Genomic DNA, 17,835 nt, shown 5'->3' on the forward strand with positions numbered 1-17,835 from the left:
TGAAAAAAGGGCACTCATTTAAAACTGAAGACATTTTTTTCAGAGGGTAGTGAATGCTAGGAATTCTCTAACTAGAGAGTTATGGAGGCGAGATAATTGAAAGAATTTGAAGAGGCGGTTGATGGATATTTGAAATATTGGGGAGTTGAGAACAATGATGATCTGGCATGAAAGAGGAGTTTAAACCTGGGGCAAACCAGCTATGATCTTCTGAGCAGTAGGATAGGTTTGAGGTGCGCTTCTGCTCCTGTTTCTTATATTTGAGATCACCTCCCAACTTTTTCCAAAACCAAATCCAACTTCTCCAACCTAAATAGCTGAAGTTCCTCAATACTGGAACCATTCTTGGTACTTTCTCTGCACTTTTTTAAAACCTTCATATGCTTCCTGAAGCATAGTGCCCAGAACAGGACATAATTCTCCAGCTGAGGTCAAACCAGTATTTTCTATAGTTTTCTTTTATATGTTATGCCACTATTGAAAAAGCCCAAGATGACATATGTTTTATTTATTAAACACTTTCAGCCTGTCCTGCCACCATCAATCCTTTCTTTCTATAATGTATATATACTTTAGAATTGTGCCCTTTGCTTTATATTGTACTTCTATATTCGTTCAACTAAGATAAATCACTTCTCAATTCTCTGAATCAAAGTTTATCTGCCATTTGTCCACACGTTCAACCAACCTGCTTATGCCCTTTTTTGAAGTTCTATATTATCTTTCCCATAATTCACCACAACTTGAAGTTTTGTATCACCTGCAAATTTTGAAATTGTGCCCTGTATATAAAGGTCTAGATTACTAATATTTATCAGGAACACCTAACATGGCCCTGAGGAACTTCATGATTAACCTTACTCCAGATGGAAAAACAATGAACTATAACCCGTTATTTCTAGCTTGGCTAACAATTGAACTTTGGTGGTCTCATGACAAAAATACCCAAAATGTGAATGCTCACCTGTAAAGAATGGGATTCTGCCTAATCTAGGAGGGTTGCTGGCATCCACTGAATCCTACTTCAATATGGATCAGCACCTGGAGGAAGGGGAGGGGAATTTTAAGCAGCTATCTGGTGAGATTATGTAACTTATGGGGATCATCACGAGTGTCGAAGTAGACAGCTAGCGGGCTAAACCTGAAACAAGCAAGAACCTCATTTTGATGAATTAAACTGGGATCCTACCTCTTTTGTGAGCTGCACCTACCTCGTTGATTGATTCCAAATGTGCCTTCCTTAATAAGGCCAATGTACGCTGCTCCAAACACAGACCACTGTTACTTTATTTTGCTTTATTATATTGCAATCTGATATGCAGTAAGATGACAGCATCTTCCTGCACTATACCCATGTATGGGAGATGTATACAAAATTAATCAAACATAAATACAAATTCTCTACCTAGTTATTTCATTGTCTGGTAAAGTGTATTCTTTAGTGAAACAAAGTCTGAAGTCACACAACCCAGGGTTGGGAATTGAGGACTACAGGGCATCAGTTTAAGATTAGAGGGTAAAGAATAAAAGGGAACCTGAGGGGCAACTTTGTTACACAGAGGTTGGTACGCATATGGAATGAGCTGCCAGCAGAAGTGGTTCAGGTGGATGCATTAACAAAATTTTAAAAAGCATTTGGACAGATATATGGAGAGGAAAGATTTAGAAGGATATGGACCAAGTGCAGGTAAATGGAATTAGCATTGATGGACATTTTGGTCGGCATGGATCAGTTTGAGCCAAAGGGCGTGTCTCCATGCTGTAGGACTCTATGACACCAGGTTATAGTCCAACTGGTTTAGTTGAAATCAAAACCTTTGACAGTGCTGCTCCTTTGTCAGATCTGACATGCAGCAACCAAAGAGAAAACAGTCAAATTAGACTCCTCTGGAAGGCCGCTGCCTTAGGCTCAACATGTATGCCCAAGCTGTCAGGAGATATGTCAATGTCAAATTCATCAGCTGCGCTCACAAGATAGTCCAGATGTCACCCAAGTACAATGCATTGCCATCCATATTCTCAAGACTAACCACAGCATCGTCATCAAACCAGCAGACAAAGGAGGAACCTTTGTCGTACAGAACGGAATGGACTACTGCAAAGAAGCATACCAACAATTGAAAGAAAAACAAAAGAGCAGTGCTTGTGACTTCAAATAAATCTGTTGGACTATAACCTGATGTCTTGTGACAGGTGATTTTGTCCACCCCAGTCCAACACCAGCACCTCCACATCATGTTTAGTGAAACAGGATGAAAATGTTAAAACAAAATAAATCATACCTATAAACTATTTGTATTTATGAGAACATTTTTTGTGGTCTTGAGCAAAATTCTTGACCTTTTTGTTTGAGAATGGATTGTGACTGCATTGGCTTTAAGATTTTGCCATCCATTTTTCCAGCCCCCCCCCCCCAAGTTTTCAAATCATGCTGCCACTTTCAATACAGGCAGAGTTAAAACCATGATTCCTCATGATCACTCTTCTGTGGGAACTGTGGCAAAGTGTTGGAACTCACCAGCAGTTTCTTTGGTAGAATTCTCTGCTTACCAATTTAAAGCAACAGCAGGACCCCTTTTGGGATTTTGATTCTTCACATGACTGAAATCCACCCAAGATTTCATACTTGTTTAAGTATATAATCATCACGCTAGTTGACCACAGCCAATAAAGTGACATGCCAGTGACTACCCCAGTTTCGCTATATCATCATTGTGCTATTATCTAAAATGTACTGACAGATCCATTGAAGGATCGATACTCTTGCATTAAATTGTTTAAAAGCTAGTTCCAAATATACATTATTTCAAGTAGACTCCCATTTTATAAAATAAAGTGACAACAGGTATAAACTTCCAGGAGTCCACTGTGATCATACATGACTCTATTTGAAATGAGATCTCTCTTTTTCTCTGACCCAGATGACCTTAATGACACTTGTGCGCTCTTTGGAAATAGAAGTATAACTTTGAGCTGGCTAGAAAACTGACTTGGAGGTGTTCATCTTTGGAAAAAAGCATGACACTGACAGAATATTCCACGCCCAACTCAAGTGGTTTTCTCAGTTAGGGGTTCAGACAGCATCAATATACATTGAAGGGTTTATTTTATCATCAATCCTGTTATCTACATAATGAAAGTGACAAGTCTTCATGATATTATTTAACTTCAAGAAAATCTTTTACAAAAAACAGCTGGTAAATCAAAGCAGCTAAGCTTTTCATACCTGTTGTTGTTCAAAACATTCTCAATCACATTCCTTGAAAACATATCATGATGCACATCTCGTTCCTGAATAAACAAGACATAGCAGAGACGCCGTGCCAGCCAGCCTCGATATCTAGATTACCAAATAAAGACATGGCAAACGCTGAATAATTTCAATCACTGCCCCATAGTAAGTACACCAGAGCTCACGCTTCCAATATAAAGCATTTTTTTCTTGATGGCCTCACAAGGATTTGAAATTGATTTAAAAACAGGTAAAAATAACAAAAATACTGCTGAACTATAATTTTTAAAGAAATACTTTTCACCTTACATACTGTTAAGTGATTGGCAAAAAATACATGACAATTGTTTCGTGCAATTCATGATTTTTTTTTTCTTCCTCCATAGTTGTTTTTTTTTGTCTGTTCTCTTCATTCCCAATGCACCGCATACCATTTCCCCATTAATGTATGTTGGTGCACAGGAAATCTATTTTCAAACCTATGATAGCATTATTCTCAGCTGGCTGTGAGGAAATATTCGACAATAATCACACTGGCTGGGATGCCATGTAATGCACCTGCCTAGAAATTGCAGAGCCTCCCAAATGATGCCACCTTCATAGGGTAGCATCAGATAATTGTGGTAATCAAAGATGTAAACTCATCAGATTATTTGTATATTTAGGATAACCTGACAAACATTACTGAGAAGTTCATATGTCACATGTCCTACAGCACACAAAGATGTTGTTCTACGCCTCTATTCTGCACTCTCTCTCGAATAGCATTCCAGCAAATCCAATCCCCTACCCTATTCCCCTGTCCCCGCATTTACCATGACCAATCCACCTGGCCTGAACATCACTAGAAACTACAGACAACTTAGCATGGCCAATCCACGTAAACTGCACATCTTTGGACTGTGGAGGAAACTGGAGTACCCAGCGCAAACTCTACAAAGCCAATTACCCAAGGTTGGATTTGAATCCAGATTCCTGGTGCTGTGAGGCAGAAGTGCTAACCACTGAGTCACTGTGCTGCTCTAAAAATGTCTCTTAAAAATGTGCCCTGACTTAAGGTGCTGAATCATCCAAGTGAAAGATTCAACAGTAGGAGAGAGAAATCATTTGTGCTTTTTCCAACAAACAAGTTGGCACCTGCTGATCAACTCAAGCAAGCTTAATATGATGTTTGTTGTTCAATTCAATTTGGTTGTGCTTTCAATGAGTTTCAAATCTTAAGTAACATGAACATTTAACAATGCTATGTACATTTTTCTCAGTACTGTCAACAAAGTGTAAAATCTGATTCAAGTTAACCATTTGATTTTTCACTGTACAGAGGGCTATGCTCCACAATGATAAACAAACTACATGTAGTATCTTAACATATACTAAAAGACATGAGTTGCATCTAACTACTCTCAAACAATCTTTAAAGTAGTGTAATCTCAGAAGGAGTTCTGTAAAAATGGAATGAAGCAACATTAAGATTAGTCTAGGAAATTTAACTAAATAAATGTTTTATGCAAAGGTGTCATATCAGTCCAGATTACCACTGCAACTTCACAGTACCAGGGACCTGGGTTTGATTCCAGCCTTGGGCGACTGTAGAGTTTGCGCATTCTCCCGCTGTCTGCACGGGTTTCCTTCAGGTGCTCCAGTTTCCTTCCACAGTCCAAAGATGTGCAGGCTAGGTGAACTGGGCATGGTAAATTAGTGTTATGGGATGTACAGACCAGGTTAACTATGGAACATGTGGGTTACGGGGATAAGTTGGAATACTCTTTGGAGGATCAGTGCAGACTTGATGAGCCAAATGGCCTCTATCTGCAGTGTAGGAATTCTAATGATTCCTCTCAGATTATGCAAGTTGGATCAGTCTATCTTATAATCTATGTATTAAATAGAAAAAAGTCATTCGCCATTTTTTGCTTGGTTAATTTTCATGACAGATACAGTTCATACCTGGTGTGCGTTTCATTAATATAAATTACATTCCGTAGTCCCTGAGAAGGGATGCTGGTATTGAAAAGTTTATCCTGGGTAGCAAAGAGTAAAAGACTGAAGTCATGATTTTGCATTATATTCAGAAATATTAAAACCACATTATTCAATCACCAAAAATAAAGTGACTTCTTTCACACTTTTTATTGTAACTGCAGCATGAAAATTCTGAACAGTGAGTTAAAACATAGTGATCAGATTGGGTTAAACTCATTAGCCTTTCACCTCTGACCTGGGTTGGAATCCAGATACCCCTCTGATACAAAACATCTCCTCTATAAGCATTCTAAATGAAACAAGCCCAGCTTTCTCAAACATTCCATAATTTTGTAATAAACTAACAATCTCAGACAGACAGTAACAAAAATAGGTCTAAACAAGAAAGAGGGCATTTTCTCAATCATATCCAGAAAAGGGATTTCCAACCTGGTCTGTGATGAATTACCCAATTTTAGCCAGGTGTCACGAACATTATAAATTTTGTCCATTTCCTTAGATTAAGGAACTGAAAATCAGTCAGGACTCCCAGAGATATTCACCAAAATCTGCTGTAATTGTGTATGTGTGGACATCAAGCAAAAACAAAATTATGATGTGGGCTGAGCAGCCTGCTAAGATAACCATGGTTTGAATAGCAATAATAGTAGTCTGTGCAAGAATTTCCAAAGTGTTTGGATTAATACAATAGCAAGGAGTCAATTTGATCAGACAAGAAAGAGGGAAAATAAAATTTCTAGGAAAAATATGGGTAGTTTAAGCAATGTTTTAACTTCGAATGCACCACAGCTGCATCTCTACATACAAGATACAGAAACTGTCTATCCATTGTCTCAGCTATTACTTATCTTGGCAAACACAAAATCTGCAGAAAGCCATGACAGAAGATTAAGCCTTCATTTTCCTGCTTCTGCTTTTTATATCAGAGGTTGAAAATAAAAAAAAATCAAGAAAAAATGTTTAAACCAAAAACATCGATTTCAGTAAGGTATTTGATAAAGTTCCCCATGGTAGAATATTGCACAAAATACGGAAGCATGGGATTGAGGTTGATTCAGTGGTTTGGATCAGAAATTGGCTAGCTAAAAGATGACAGAGGGTGGTGGTGGATGGGAAATATTCATCCTGGAGTTCAGTTACTAGTGGTGTACCACAAGGATTTATTTTGGGGTCACTGCTGTTTGTCATTTTTATAAATGACCTAGATGAGAGCATAGAAGGCTGGGTTAGTAAATTTGTGGATGACACCGAGGGTGGATAGTGACGAAGGATGTTGCAGGTTACAGAAGGACATAGATAAGCTGCAGAGCTGGCTGAGAGGGGGCAAATGGAGTTTAATGCGGAGAAGTGTGAAGTGATTCACTTTGGAAGGAGCAACAGGAATGCAGAGCACTGGGCTAATGGTAAGATTCTTGGTAGTGTAGATGAGCAGAGAGATCTCGGGGTCCAGGTACATAGATCCTTGAAAGTTACCACTCAGGTAGATAGGGTTGTTAAGAAGGCATACGGTGTGTTAGCTTTTATTGGTAGAGGAATTGCGTTTCGGAACCGTGATGTCATGTTACAGTGGTACAAAACTCTGGTACGGCCACACTTGGAGAATTGTGTATAGTTCTGATCATCACATTATAGGAAGGATATTGAAGCTTTGGAAAGGTTTCAGAGGAGGTATACTAGGATGTTGCCTGATTTGGAGGGAAGGCAAAAGTCTAGATCAGAATGGTGCTGGAAAAGCACAGCAGGCAGGGCAGCATCTGAGGAGCAGGAAAATTGATGTTTCAAGTAAAAGCCCTTCATCAGGAATTTGGAGGGAAGGTCTTATGAGGAAAGGCTGAGGGACTTGAGGCTGTTTTCATTAGAGAGAAGAAGGTTGAGAGGTGACTTAATTGAGAAATTTAAGATAATCAGAGGGTTACATATGGTGGACAGCGACAGCCTTTTTTCTTCGGATGGCGATAGCTTTAACAGAGGACATAGCTTTAAATTTAGAGGTGACAGATGTAGGACAGAGATCAGAGGTTGTTTCTTTATTCAGAGAGTAGTAGGGGCGTGGAACAGTAGTAGACTTGACAATTTTAAGGGCATTGAAATGGTCATTGAATATGTTTATGGATGAGAATGGATCAGTGTAGGTTAGATGGGCTTCAGATTGATTTCACAGGTCAGCACAACATCGAGGGCTGAAGGGCCTGGACTGCACTGTAATGTTTTATGTTCTATGCTCTCCATATCTTAAATAAATAGCTGATAAATCAACAAGCAGAGAATAAGAACATAAAGTTCACCACACCTTATACATTTGCCAAGGATTTGATGGCCCTTCCAAAAGTTTGCCCCGATTCTCAACTGCTCTCCTATCCTTTCCCTTTCCCCTACCGTTCCAATAAAACAGCTTTTCTTTATACTTCTTATGTTGGAAATTGCCTCTTTTTCTGCTGCAACCACTCTATGATTCTGTTCAAATCTATCACTCCAGCACTAAATGGACTGCATGTCAGTCAGTTCTGCATGTTCCAATTGGTACGTCTCAACTTTAGTTTCCCTTCTTTCAGATTCTTTTAACCTTGATTAAGGTTCATGAAGGGCAGGTCATGCTTAACTAATCTTTTGGAATTCTATGAAGACAACGCAAGCAATGTAGACAACGGGCACCTAGTAGATGTGGTGCATCTAGATTTCCAAAATGCCTTCGACAAGGTGCCACGCATGAGGTTGCTGCATAAGATAAAAATGTATGGCATTATGGGTAAAGTATTAGCCTGGATAGAGGATTGCTTAACTAACAGGAAGTAAAGAGTGGGGATAAATGAGTGTTATTCTGGCTGGCAATCAGTAACTAGTGGCGTGCCTCAGGGATCAGTGTTGGGACCATACTTATTCACAATTTACATAGATGATTTGGAGTTAAGGATCGTGTGTAATGTGTCAACATTTGCAGATGGTACTAAGATGAGTGGCAGAGCAAAGTTTGTAGAGGACTGTGAAACTTTGCAGAGGAACATAGATACTTTAAGTGAGTGGGCAAAAGTTTGCCAGATGGGATACAATGTTAATAAATGTGAAGACATCAATTTTGATAGGAATAATAGTAAAAAGGACTACTACTTGAACGGTAAAAAGTTACAGCATGCTGCTGTGTAGAGGGATCTGGGTGTCCTTATGCATTAATCAAGCATGTGCAAGAGGTAATTAGGAAGTTAAATGGAATGTTGTCCTTTATTGCTACAGGGATTGCCTTTAAAAGCAGGGAGGTTATGTTGCAGCTGTACAGGGTGCTGGTGAAGCCACACCTGGAGAACTATGTGCAGTTTTGGTCTCCTTACTTAAGAAAGGATGTATTGGCACTGAAGGGGGTTCAGAGGAGATTCACTGGGTTGATTTCGGAGTTGAGGGGGCTGGCTTATAAGGCGACACTGACTAGACTGGGATTATATTCATTGGAATTTAGAAGAATGGAGGGGGGGGGGGATCTTCTAGAAATATATAAAATTATGAAGGGAATAAGTAAGATAAACATAGGGAGAACGTTTTCAGTGGCAGATGAAGCGAGGACAAGAGGGCATAGCCTCAAAATTAGGGGGAACAGATTTAAGACTGGATTGAGAAGGAACTTCTTCACCCAGAGGGTTGTGAATCTGTGGAATTCCCTGCCCAGTGACGTAGTTGACGCTACTTCAGTAAATGTTTTTAAAGCTAAGATAGATTTTTTGTGAACAATGAAGGAATTAAGGGAGACAGTGAGAGGGCGGCTAAGTGGAGCTGAGGCCACAAAAAGATCAGCCATAATCTTATTGAATGGTGGAGCAAGCTTGAAGGGCCAGATGGCCTACTCCTGCTCCTAGTTCTATTATGTTCTGATTTATTGCCATGGATTCCTTCTAACTTTCTAAAAAAAACATGTTTTACCTACAGGAATTTTTCCTATCCTATTTGGTTATTAATTGCTTTATTATTTGTTTCATTCCTGTTCTGTAGACTATTTTGATAGATAGAAACATTTTTCCTTGATTATTGATATGAAGCCTCTAAGATATAGAAATACAAAAAAAAATAGTATTCTCATTTCCCAATTCCCCCTTTGGAATTCTGCTCTGCAATAACAAAAGAAACCTAGAAAGTCAATAAATTTGAAAGATTAATTCTGCCTTAGTGGTTACAAGAAAATTACCTAAAATTTGGTGGCTCGTAATTAAACATCTGAATGGAAGGCAAGAAAGTGATTGCTGGGTCCTTTGTGGTGATACTTGCATCAACAATAGCCACAGGTGAGGTGCCAAAAGATTGGAGGTTGGCTAATGTGATGGCATTTTTTAAGAAAGGTGGTAAGGAAAAGCCAGGGAACTCTAGTCTGGTGAGTTTTACGTCAGTGGTGGGTAAGTTGTTGCAGGGGATTCTGAGGGACAAGATTTACATGTATTTGGAAAGGCAAGAACTGATCAGGGAGAGTCAACGTGGCTTTGTGCATGGGAAATTGTGACTCACTAATGTGATTGAGTTTTTGAGGAAGTGACAAAGAATACTGATAAAGGACGAGCGGTGGACTCTGTCTATGTGGACTTCAGTAAGATGTTCAATGAGGTTCCGTATGGTTGACTTATTAGCAAGGTTGAATCATATGTAATCCAGGGAGAGCTAGCCAATTTTATAGAATGCTAGATATGAAACAGAGGGTGGTGGAGGAGGGTTGTTTTTCAGACTGAAAACCAATGATCAGCAATGTGCTGTAAGGGTTGGTGCTGAGTCCATTGTTTTTGTCATTTATATAAATGACAATAGACAATAGATGCAGGAGTAGGCCATTCAGCCCTTCGAGCCTGCACCGCCATTCAATATGATCATGGCTGATCATTCCCAATCAGTATCCAGACGTGGCTATGAATATAGGAGGAATGGTTAGTAAGGTTGCAAATGACACCAAACTTGGTGGTATAGTGGACAGTGAAGAAGGTTGACTCAGAGTACAATGGAACCTGGATCAGATGGGCTGAGAAGTGGCAGATGGAGTTTAATTTAGATAAATGTGAGGTGCTGCATTTTGTTAAGGCAAATCAGGGCAGGACTTAATGGTAAGGCCCTAGGGCGTGTGGCTGAACAGACAGACCAAGGCGTGTAGGCTCATAGTTTCATGAAGATGGGGTTGCAAGTTAACAAGGTAGTGAAGACGACATTTGGAACGCTTGCTCTTGTGTTCAGTGCATGGAGTACAGGAGTTGGGATTTCATGTTGCAGCTGTGCAGGACATTTTGGAATACTGCATTCAATTCTGGTCTCCCGGGTATAGGAAGAATGTTGTTAAACTTGAAACAGTTCAGTAAAGATGTACAAGAATGTTGCTGGGATTGGAGGATTTGAGCTAAAGGTAGTGGCTGAATAGGCTTGGGCTGTTTTCCCTCGAGCCTCAGAGATGAGGGGTTACATTTGTAAAATCATGAGAGGCATGGATAGGGTGAATAGCCAAGGTCTTTTTCCCAGAGTACGGGAGTCTAAATGTAGAGGGCATGGGTTTAAGGTGAGAGGGGCAAGATTTTTAAGGGACCTAAAGGTCAACTTTTCACACAGAGGGTGGTGCACATATAGAATGAGTTGTCAGAGGAAGTAGTAGGGGTGGGTACAATTACAACAAGTGGAAGGATCTGGATGAGGACATAAATAGTAAGAGTTTAGAGAGATGTGGGCTAAATGCTGGCAAATGGGACGAGATTAACTTAGGATATCTGGTCAGCATGGACGGGTTGGACCGAAGGGTCTGTTTCGATGCTGTACACTACAATAACTCTTCATTAAATGATGGAGCCAAATATACGCTATATTCATTATATAAGTGTTAACCAAATTAAACCTAATAGACAATAAACATTTAGAAGGACAAATGCTTAATATGCATCAGTACAATTACCCTGCTTATTGGAGAGCACACATGGCAGCACCGTCCAACGAAAGGTTGCTTCCTGGTCAGAAGCAACTTCCTTCCCGTAGCAGCTGCAGATCGAAACACAGCACAACTAGGACTGTACTCTACCTGTAAAATATTACAACTGGAGAGTCAGGAAGAGGTATTTTGATGAACAATACAGACAATGAAATTAGTAAAACTGATTTCAGGTTTAAGAATGTGCTATCAACAGACATTTCTGAACAAGCCCTCTGCTTAAAAAGAAAACAAGGGAAGCAAATTATTATTCAATATATTCTCCCACAGCTATTTAAAACATTTTCCTGTGTACAATTAGAAGCTTTGACCTGAAGGTTACAGCTTGAAACAAATTTTAATCAACTCTAATTAGCTCAAAGTGACTCTGCTGCTGTTGATGGTGATCACAGAGGTCCTCTGTAATGGGGTCCATGATTTAAGCAGCTCAGCTCAGCTAACCTCTTGAACTGCTACAGTCCATGTGGTGTAGGTAGCAACACAATGCTGTGAGGAAGGGAGTTCCAGGACTTTAAACAGTGATAAGAACAGTGATATAGTTCCAAGTAACAAAAGTGGAAAGCTATTCCCCCCCAGCAAAAGGAATCAATGGAGTGACTTCTGGGCACAGCAAATGGGGTAGGGAGCCCGAAGGGAAGACTACTCAAAAACTGACGATTCTGAAGAATATCAAGTTTTTATTTTAATACTATTTTTACACAAATGTTGGATTGAATAGCCTTTTCCTGGAGTGTCATTCACATGAGCTTCAAATAACCTACTCAAGATTTTATCCAGAAATTTCTAATCTTGGACTCCTAAAGCCCTGACTCTAGGCTAAGCTGTTGTTCTTGACCCTCTCTTTCTTAGGAGCACTGCTTCATGCATCCATCTTCATCCAAGAACTTCTGCAAAACTGACTCAGACTGAAAATAAAAAGAACTTTAGTTTTCAAGCTACAGGTATTTCCTCTAGGCTTAACCAAAAACAAGTCCAGAAATTTCCAACAAAAACTCTGATGATCAATTTTTTTTACCTCACTCAATCATAAACCTTACTAATGTACACAAAAACCCATTAACCCTGAAGCTAACTCTCTCACACTGTTTTACAATAAATCACCATGGCTCCTGAAATATCTCCAAATCAATTGTTATACTCTTCAGACAAAGTAATTGTTATTAAAATATATATAAATCACACTCTATAACACAATAGTGTGTGTTTGCTTACTGGTTCATCATTGGAATTCTTCATTCTGCTGCCAACCTGTGCTCTTGAGTTTGGCAAATAGGCTTGGTCTATCACAGAAGTAATCAGCACCGACTCAACCATATATCTTACACACTCAAGTACTGCAAATGAAGTTAAAAAAAACAAATTTAAACACTAGTTAAATTTTCAATACAAAAGATATGAAAATTTGTAAGAGAAATATTTAATGTTTGTGTAATCTTACAAAACTGATTCTTTAGTTACTGATTAAACCTGTTAGCCTTGGCTCAGTGTTATCACTCTTACCTCTAGGAAGCTACAGTGTACACATTGCAGCACATAATAAAGTGTGCTGCACTATTGTTGAGGATGAAATGTTAAACTGAGGCCCTGCCTACTCTCTGAATTAGACATATAAAATCTCAGAGCATTTTTCAAAGAACAGCATTAAAGTTCTTAATAGCTAAAAGTTATTCTTCAACCAGCACTGCAACAGATTATCTAGTTATGTGACTTATGACAGCTTCTGTGTGCTGCTATTTGCAAACCGATTGTCAGTTCTCCCATTTTGCAATAATACAATCATTTCAAAATTACTTAATTCTGAAATGTGATTAAGGGCATCCTGCACTCATGGATGACGTTGCTATATAAATTCAGGTTATTTCCTTTCATCAGCTTTGTCTATTCTGCTGTCCTATGCAAAGAGTGTCATCTCAATGGCTGCATTCATTAAGTGGTTCACTTAATCAGAGATTTCTGTTCCAATTGAAAATTCATTCACTTTGTTAAAGGTTTGACTCTAAAATTTTATTAATTTTGTTCACAATACTGGGTTGGCAATTTTGATCATTTGCAAGCTAAGCTCACATTCCTTAAAAGGAACAAAAAACAGCTTTCCACTAATTAAAAGACGGTCAAATTCTCTCTATGAATTAGGATTTTTTTCAGGATGTGTGTTTAACAAATGCAATAAATTCACCCTCCTATCCAGGGGTTTATTCAAATTACCCGAAATATCCATTGAATGCCATCAAAATCTACTGTGATTAAGCTAATGCTTTGTTTGTGAAGCTGATAGATCTCAATTCAACATTTCCAGTAACAAACACATTTATTAAGGATTACTTCAAACACAACGCAACTTTTGTTTTAAAGTGGGAATTCATCAATAAAGACTGCACCTTTTAACTGAACCATTCAAACCCCAACAGAACCCCAATTCAACCCCTGGTGTGTGCTCACTGACCTTCCTAGATGATGGGTGGATTTTCTGAACAGTGGTAATCTCACTTTTCCCCTTTTTCACAGCAATCAGCTGCTATACCCTGAAATTTAAACATCCTGACAGCCACTTTGACAGATGCTGTCAGAAGCTGAGTTTATAAGGCTCTAGGAGGATAAGGTGTCAAGTGAATAGACGGTAGGGTGTTAGGTGTACCAGATGAAAAGGACATAGGATATAAGAGATAGTATGCCAGATGAGCAGGGGGTGAAACATTGTCGAAGTAGGGTCACAGGGTGGCAAGTGGAGTGGTAGAATGCCAAGTTGGAAGGGCAGGGTGTCAAAGTGCAAGATGAGTGATGCAGTGTTTAGGGTAGGTAGGGTCAACAGGGGTTAGCATTGGGTTAAATCTGTGCTGGGTTGAGTATGGTAAGTGGGGGAGTTGTGTTGGATTGGGTCCAGAGTTTGGGGGAGGTTGCCTCCAGCTGAAGTGGGACGTCAGGTCAGGTCTGGTTCACTTCAGCAAAGAGTGGAGTAGTGTCAGGTCTGATTTGGCAAGAATGGGGAATGGAGTCAAGCTTTGCCGGAGGTGTTAATTGTGTGTGTGAAGAAAGTATGGGGTCAGTTGGTCAGTTTAACAGTTACTCAGTTACACCATACACAAGGACAAGTAAATCAGATTGAAGCTTCAGTCTGGTTACTAAGAGAGTCTTGTGTTGTCAGAGATAGCATCTTTCAGACTAGACATTAAAGCAAGGCTAGTTCCTCTTGACGTAAAAGATCCCATCGCATTATATTAAAATGCATGGCTCTTCTGGAATCTTTGAAAGTTTTCAAGCCTCAACTAATATCAGGTTTAGGTTGTGATTCTTCCAATGGGAGAATTAACATACACAGGCTGTATTTTTCATGTGGCACAATAGACTGTGTTTTAAGATTTCTAACAAATTTTAAGATGTTCCATAGAAGGAAAGTGACATAAATGGAATTATTTGTTTAATTACCTCATCAAGCAGTGAATTCATCAAGCAAGAAAGCTGCTTAAAATTATTTTGTCAAATAACTGACAAATCATTCAAAGAACCAAGTGCAGGAGGAAAAATCTACAAATTATTTGGAATTTTTAAGGTCAAAAGTTAATGTTTAAAATTTAATTAATTGTAGAAAAACAGAGCTTTGACAAAATAAATCTAATTCTGGAAATCAAATAAATTAGAAAAACAGGGTGTTTTCACTTAAGTCAAGATTGCATTCCTGAAAATTGTGACTTTAAATCTCATAGGAATCAATATTAATGTTGGAGTTAGGTTCTGTTGGGACTTGCTCAGCAGACATAAAAAACATTATACCTGCACTCTCTAAGTTGAAATACAGTACTTTAAATGAAAGTTGTTAAAAATAATTGCTAAAATAAATTAAAATTAATATTAATTAAATTAATATTTTACATATACATGGCAGGCGGGGCCATCGCTCACTAGGTTGTGGATTGCCTGCTAAGGTCCTCACTTGTTCCAAGTCCCCTTGTGGTTTCTGCTTGGTGCTGCCTTTTCAAGGGCACCTCTTCCTTCTGGGCTGCTGCCACCTCTGGGGTTTGCTTATGCCACAGACTGGTGGGGCCACGGGTCCGCATGTACTTTAACGACTTTCCCACTTTGTTCTGATGTCTGCGTCCTGTAATCCTTGCTATTTCAATCTCTGCTTCAAATGAATGGTGGGAATGTTTGGGTCTGATGTCATTGCTGCATCACAAGGTGGGGTTCTGTCAAGCTATAACACTGCTCGTGCCCCGTGGGCCAGGGAGGAGCTGCCAGGTTACCAAAGCACTGGAATCCAGCAGTCCAGTTGGGGATTAGATGGCAACCAAGATCGGGCGTGGCTGGTGTCCCTTGACCAGGAGGATGTATTTGGGCAGCAGCTACATTGTGGCCATAGGCAAGCAGCAGCTCCAGCAGACGGTCTGGGCCATGTTGGATCGGAGACCCTGTTAAAGACCTCAGGTGGCAGCGAGACACAGGAGGGATTGCAGTTACACCAAAATGATGCTATGGGAGTCCAGGGAATGCACTGCTGTAAACAACATCATAGTGCATCTCATGATGCTCAATTAATTTCCAGTCCAAATGATGTATTGATATTCAAGTGAAACAATACCAAACGGAGGCAAATTACAGCGCAGACTGCCTACAATGTAAAATTTCTTCATTCATTTCAAGTGGCTGACAAGGGAAATATTTACAAAAATGTTGATAACTAGATCAACATAACCAGATGTCTGAACAATTACTTGAAATGGAGACAGACATGGTTCAGACAGGGTTCCCAGACCTGCTTTGCAGAGGTGGATAAGACATCAAGTTAGGCACAATGTTTGTACTTTTAAAATTTGAATGTGTGCTCAATGCACAAATCTGGCATTGTCAACTTAAAGGTGTAAGGTCATTATAAAACTGATCCCATACACATCAAAATGAAATACTGTCACAGAGAATAAAACTATTTTACGATATGTTCCACAAATAGCATAGCACCATGAAGCCACACAGGTCAGTAAGGATTGACATTTTTTTCTCTCTATGCAGTGTCAAGTCTGTTATTTCAGGTGGAGAAACAGGCGAGTTTAATGCTCTTGCGTTAAAATTTTCAAAAACAATAAGTCTCAGGTTAAACATGAGCATGAACTGAGGGTCAGTTTATGCTCATGTTTAACCTGAGACTTTGCTAAAAAAATGTATGGTTCTGAATGACGTAAGAAACACAAGGTGACCTTGCTTTTCATGATATATGTTAATGATCTAGATCTTGGTGAACAGGGAATACTTTCAAAGTTTGCAGATGACATGAAATTTGGAAGCATTGAAAACTGAAAAGGATAGTTTAAACTTCCAAAGGACAGAGACAAATTGTTGAAGTGGATGGACAGGTGGCAATGGGGTTCAATGCAGTGATGCATTTTGGCAAAAAGAATATTGAAATACAATACAAAATAGGGGGTACAACTGTAAAGAGAGTGCAGTATCAGAGAAACTTGGGTATATATGGATATATGATCACTGAAGGTAGCACAGAGGTTGAAAGAGCAATTAATAAAACATACAGTATTTGCACTAGAACAAGCTGAGTGGGCATCATGGGTGGCATGGACCAGTTTGGGCCGAAGGGCCTGTTTGCATGCTGTGTTACTCTACGACCAAGGTCAAAAACGTGATGTTGAACTTGTATGAGACAGTTGTTGTTAAACCTTAGCTGGAGTATTATGCAGAGTTCTAGGTGCCACATTACAGGAAGGATGGGAATGTTTTGGACAGAGACCATAACGGACTTACAAGAATGGCTCCAGGGATGAGAACTTTCAGTCATGAGGATAGATTGAAGAAGTTGGAGCTCATTCCTTGGATAGAAGGAGGCTAAGAGAGATCGAATATAGCATTTCAAAATCACAAGTAAACTTGACAGAATAGATAGGTAGAAACTTTTCCCACTTGAAAAAAAAACATCAAGAACCAGAGGGCACAGATTTAATGTGATTTGCAAAAGAAGCAAATGTGATGTAACTAAATAAACTTCTTCACATAGTGAGTAGTTAGGGTGTGGAACACACTGCTTGGAAGTGCAATGAAGGCAGGTTCAACTGAGGCATTCAAGAAGGTACTGAATGATTAAATAGATAGAAATAATGCACAAGGGCACAGGGGGAGAAAAGCAGTCCGTGATGATGCTTATTTGAAGAGCCAATGCAAAAACGATGAGACGAATGGCTTCTTTTTACACCATAACATTTGTGATTCTATGATACTGTCTTTGGTCAAATAGCCTCATAGTCTTAATTGTGAAGATTGGCAATTGAAATGATGCAGCAGAGGACTGCTAGCGTCAATCCACGAAGCCATAATACATGTCAGAAAATGACATGGAATGGATGACAGGAGAAATAACCAATAAATTGCTGAGCAGATTTCAGATATGCCAAAACGCTAACAGCCAAAGTATTACCTTTAAAATATAGTCATGGCTGTAAAGTAGCAACCTGTCTGTGTTCAACAATGCCCAACAAAAAATAAAGGCAATGAATGACTAGTGATTTATTTTTTGAGGGAGGAGGAGCTTGTTACATGATGCAAAATTTTGGACATGGTACCAGAAGAATATCCTAATTTTCTTCAGATAGTATTATGGGATAACTAAACTATCATTAACTATATTATTAAATTGCCAAGATTTCAGCTTAGTTTTCCAGCTAAATGGGTGCATTTTTTAACACAGCTTCAACCT

At 39.2% G+C, this 17,835-nt stretch overlaps 1 protein-coding gene across 6 annotated transcripts in view; it reads right to left on the reverse strand.

Moving 5' to 3' along the window:
• The window catches only part of gpam (glycerol-3-phosphate acyltransferase, mitochondrial), a 92,448-nt gene that overhangs the window by 43,633 nt on the left and 30,980 nt on the right, over window positions 1-17,835 (reverse strand). For 5 of the 6 annotated variants that reach the window (XM_072557313.1, XM_072557309.1, XM_072557308.1 and 2 more), the window contains 4 exons: window positions 12,357-12,478; window positions 11,112-11,234; window positions 5,180-5,253; window positions 3,227-3,340 (listed from right to left, as the gene is read on the reverse strand). In XM_072557313.1, the coding sequence (XP_072413414.1) occupies window positions 3,227-3,340; window positions 5,180-5,253; window positions 11,112-11,234; window positions 12,357-12,458 (413 nt within the window). In that variant the 5' untranslated portion in view covers window positions 12,459-12,478. Of the gene's footprint in view, window positions 1-964; window positions 1,042-3,226; window positions 3,341-5,179; window positions 5,254-11,111; window positions 11,235-12,356; window positions 12,479-17,835 lie in introns of those variants that run through there. The other variant, XM_072557314.1, reaches the window with a different exon arrangement.

The sequence above is a fragment of the Chiloscyllium punctatum genome, chromosome 38 (genome assembly GCF_047496795.1).
Source record: "Chiloscyllium punctatum isolate Juve2018m chromosome 38, sChiPun1.3, whole genome shotgun sequence".
Taxonomy (NCBI): Eukaryota; Metazoa; Chordata; class Chondrichthyes; order Orectolobiformes; family Hemiscylliidae; genus Chiloscyllium; species Chiloscyllium punctatum.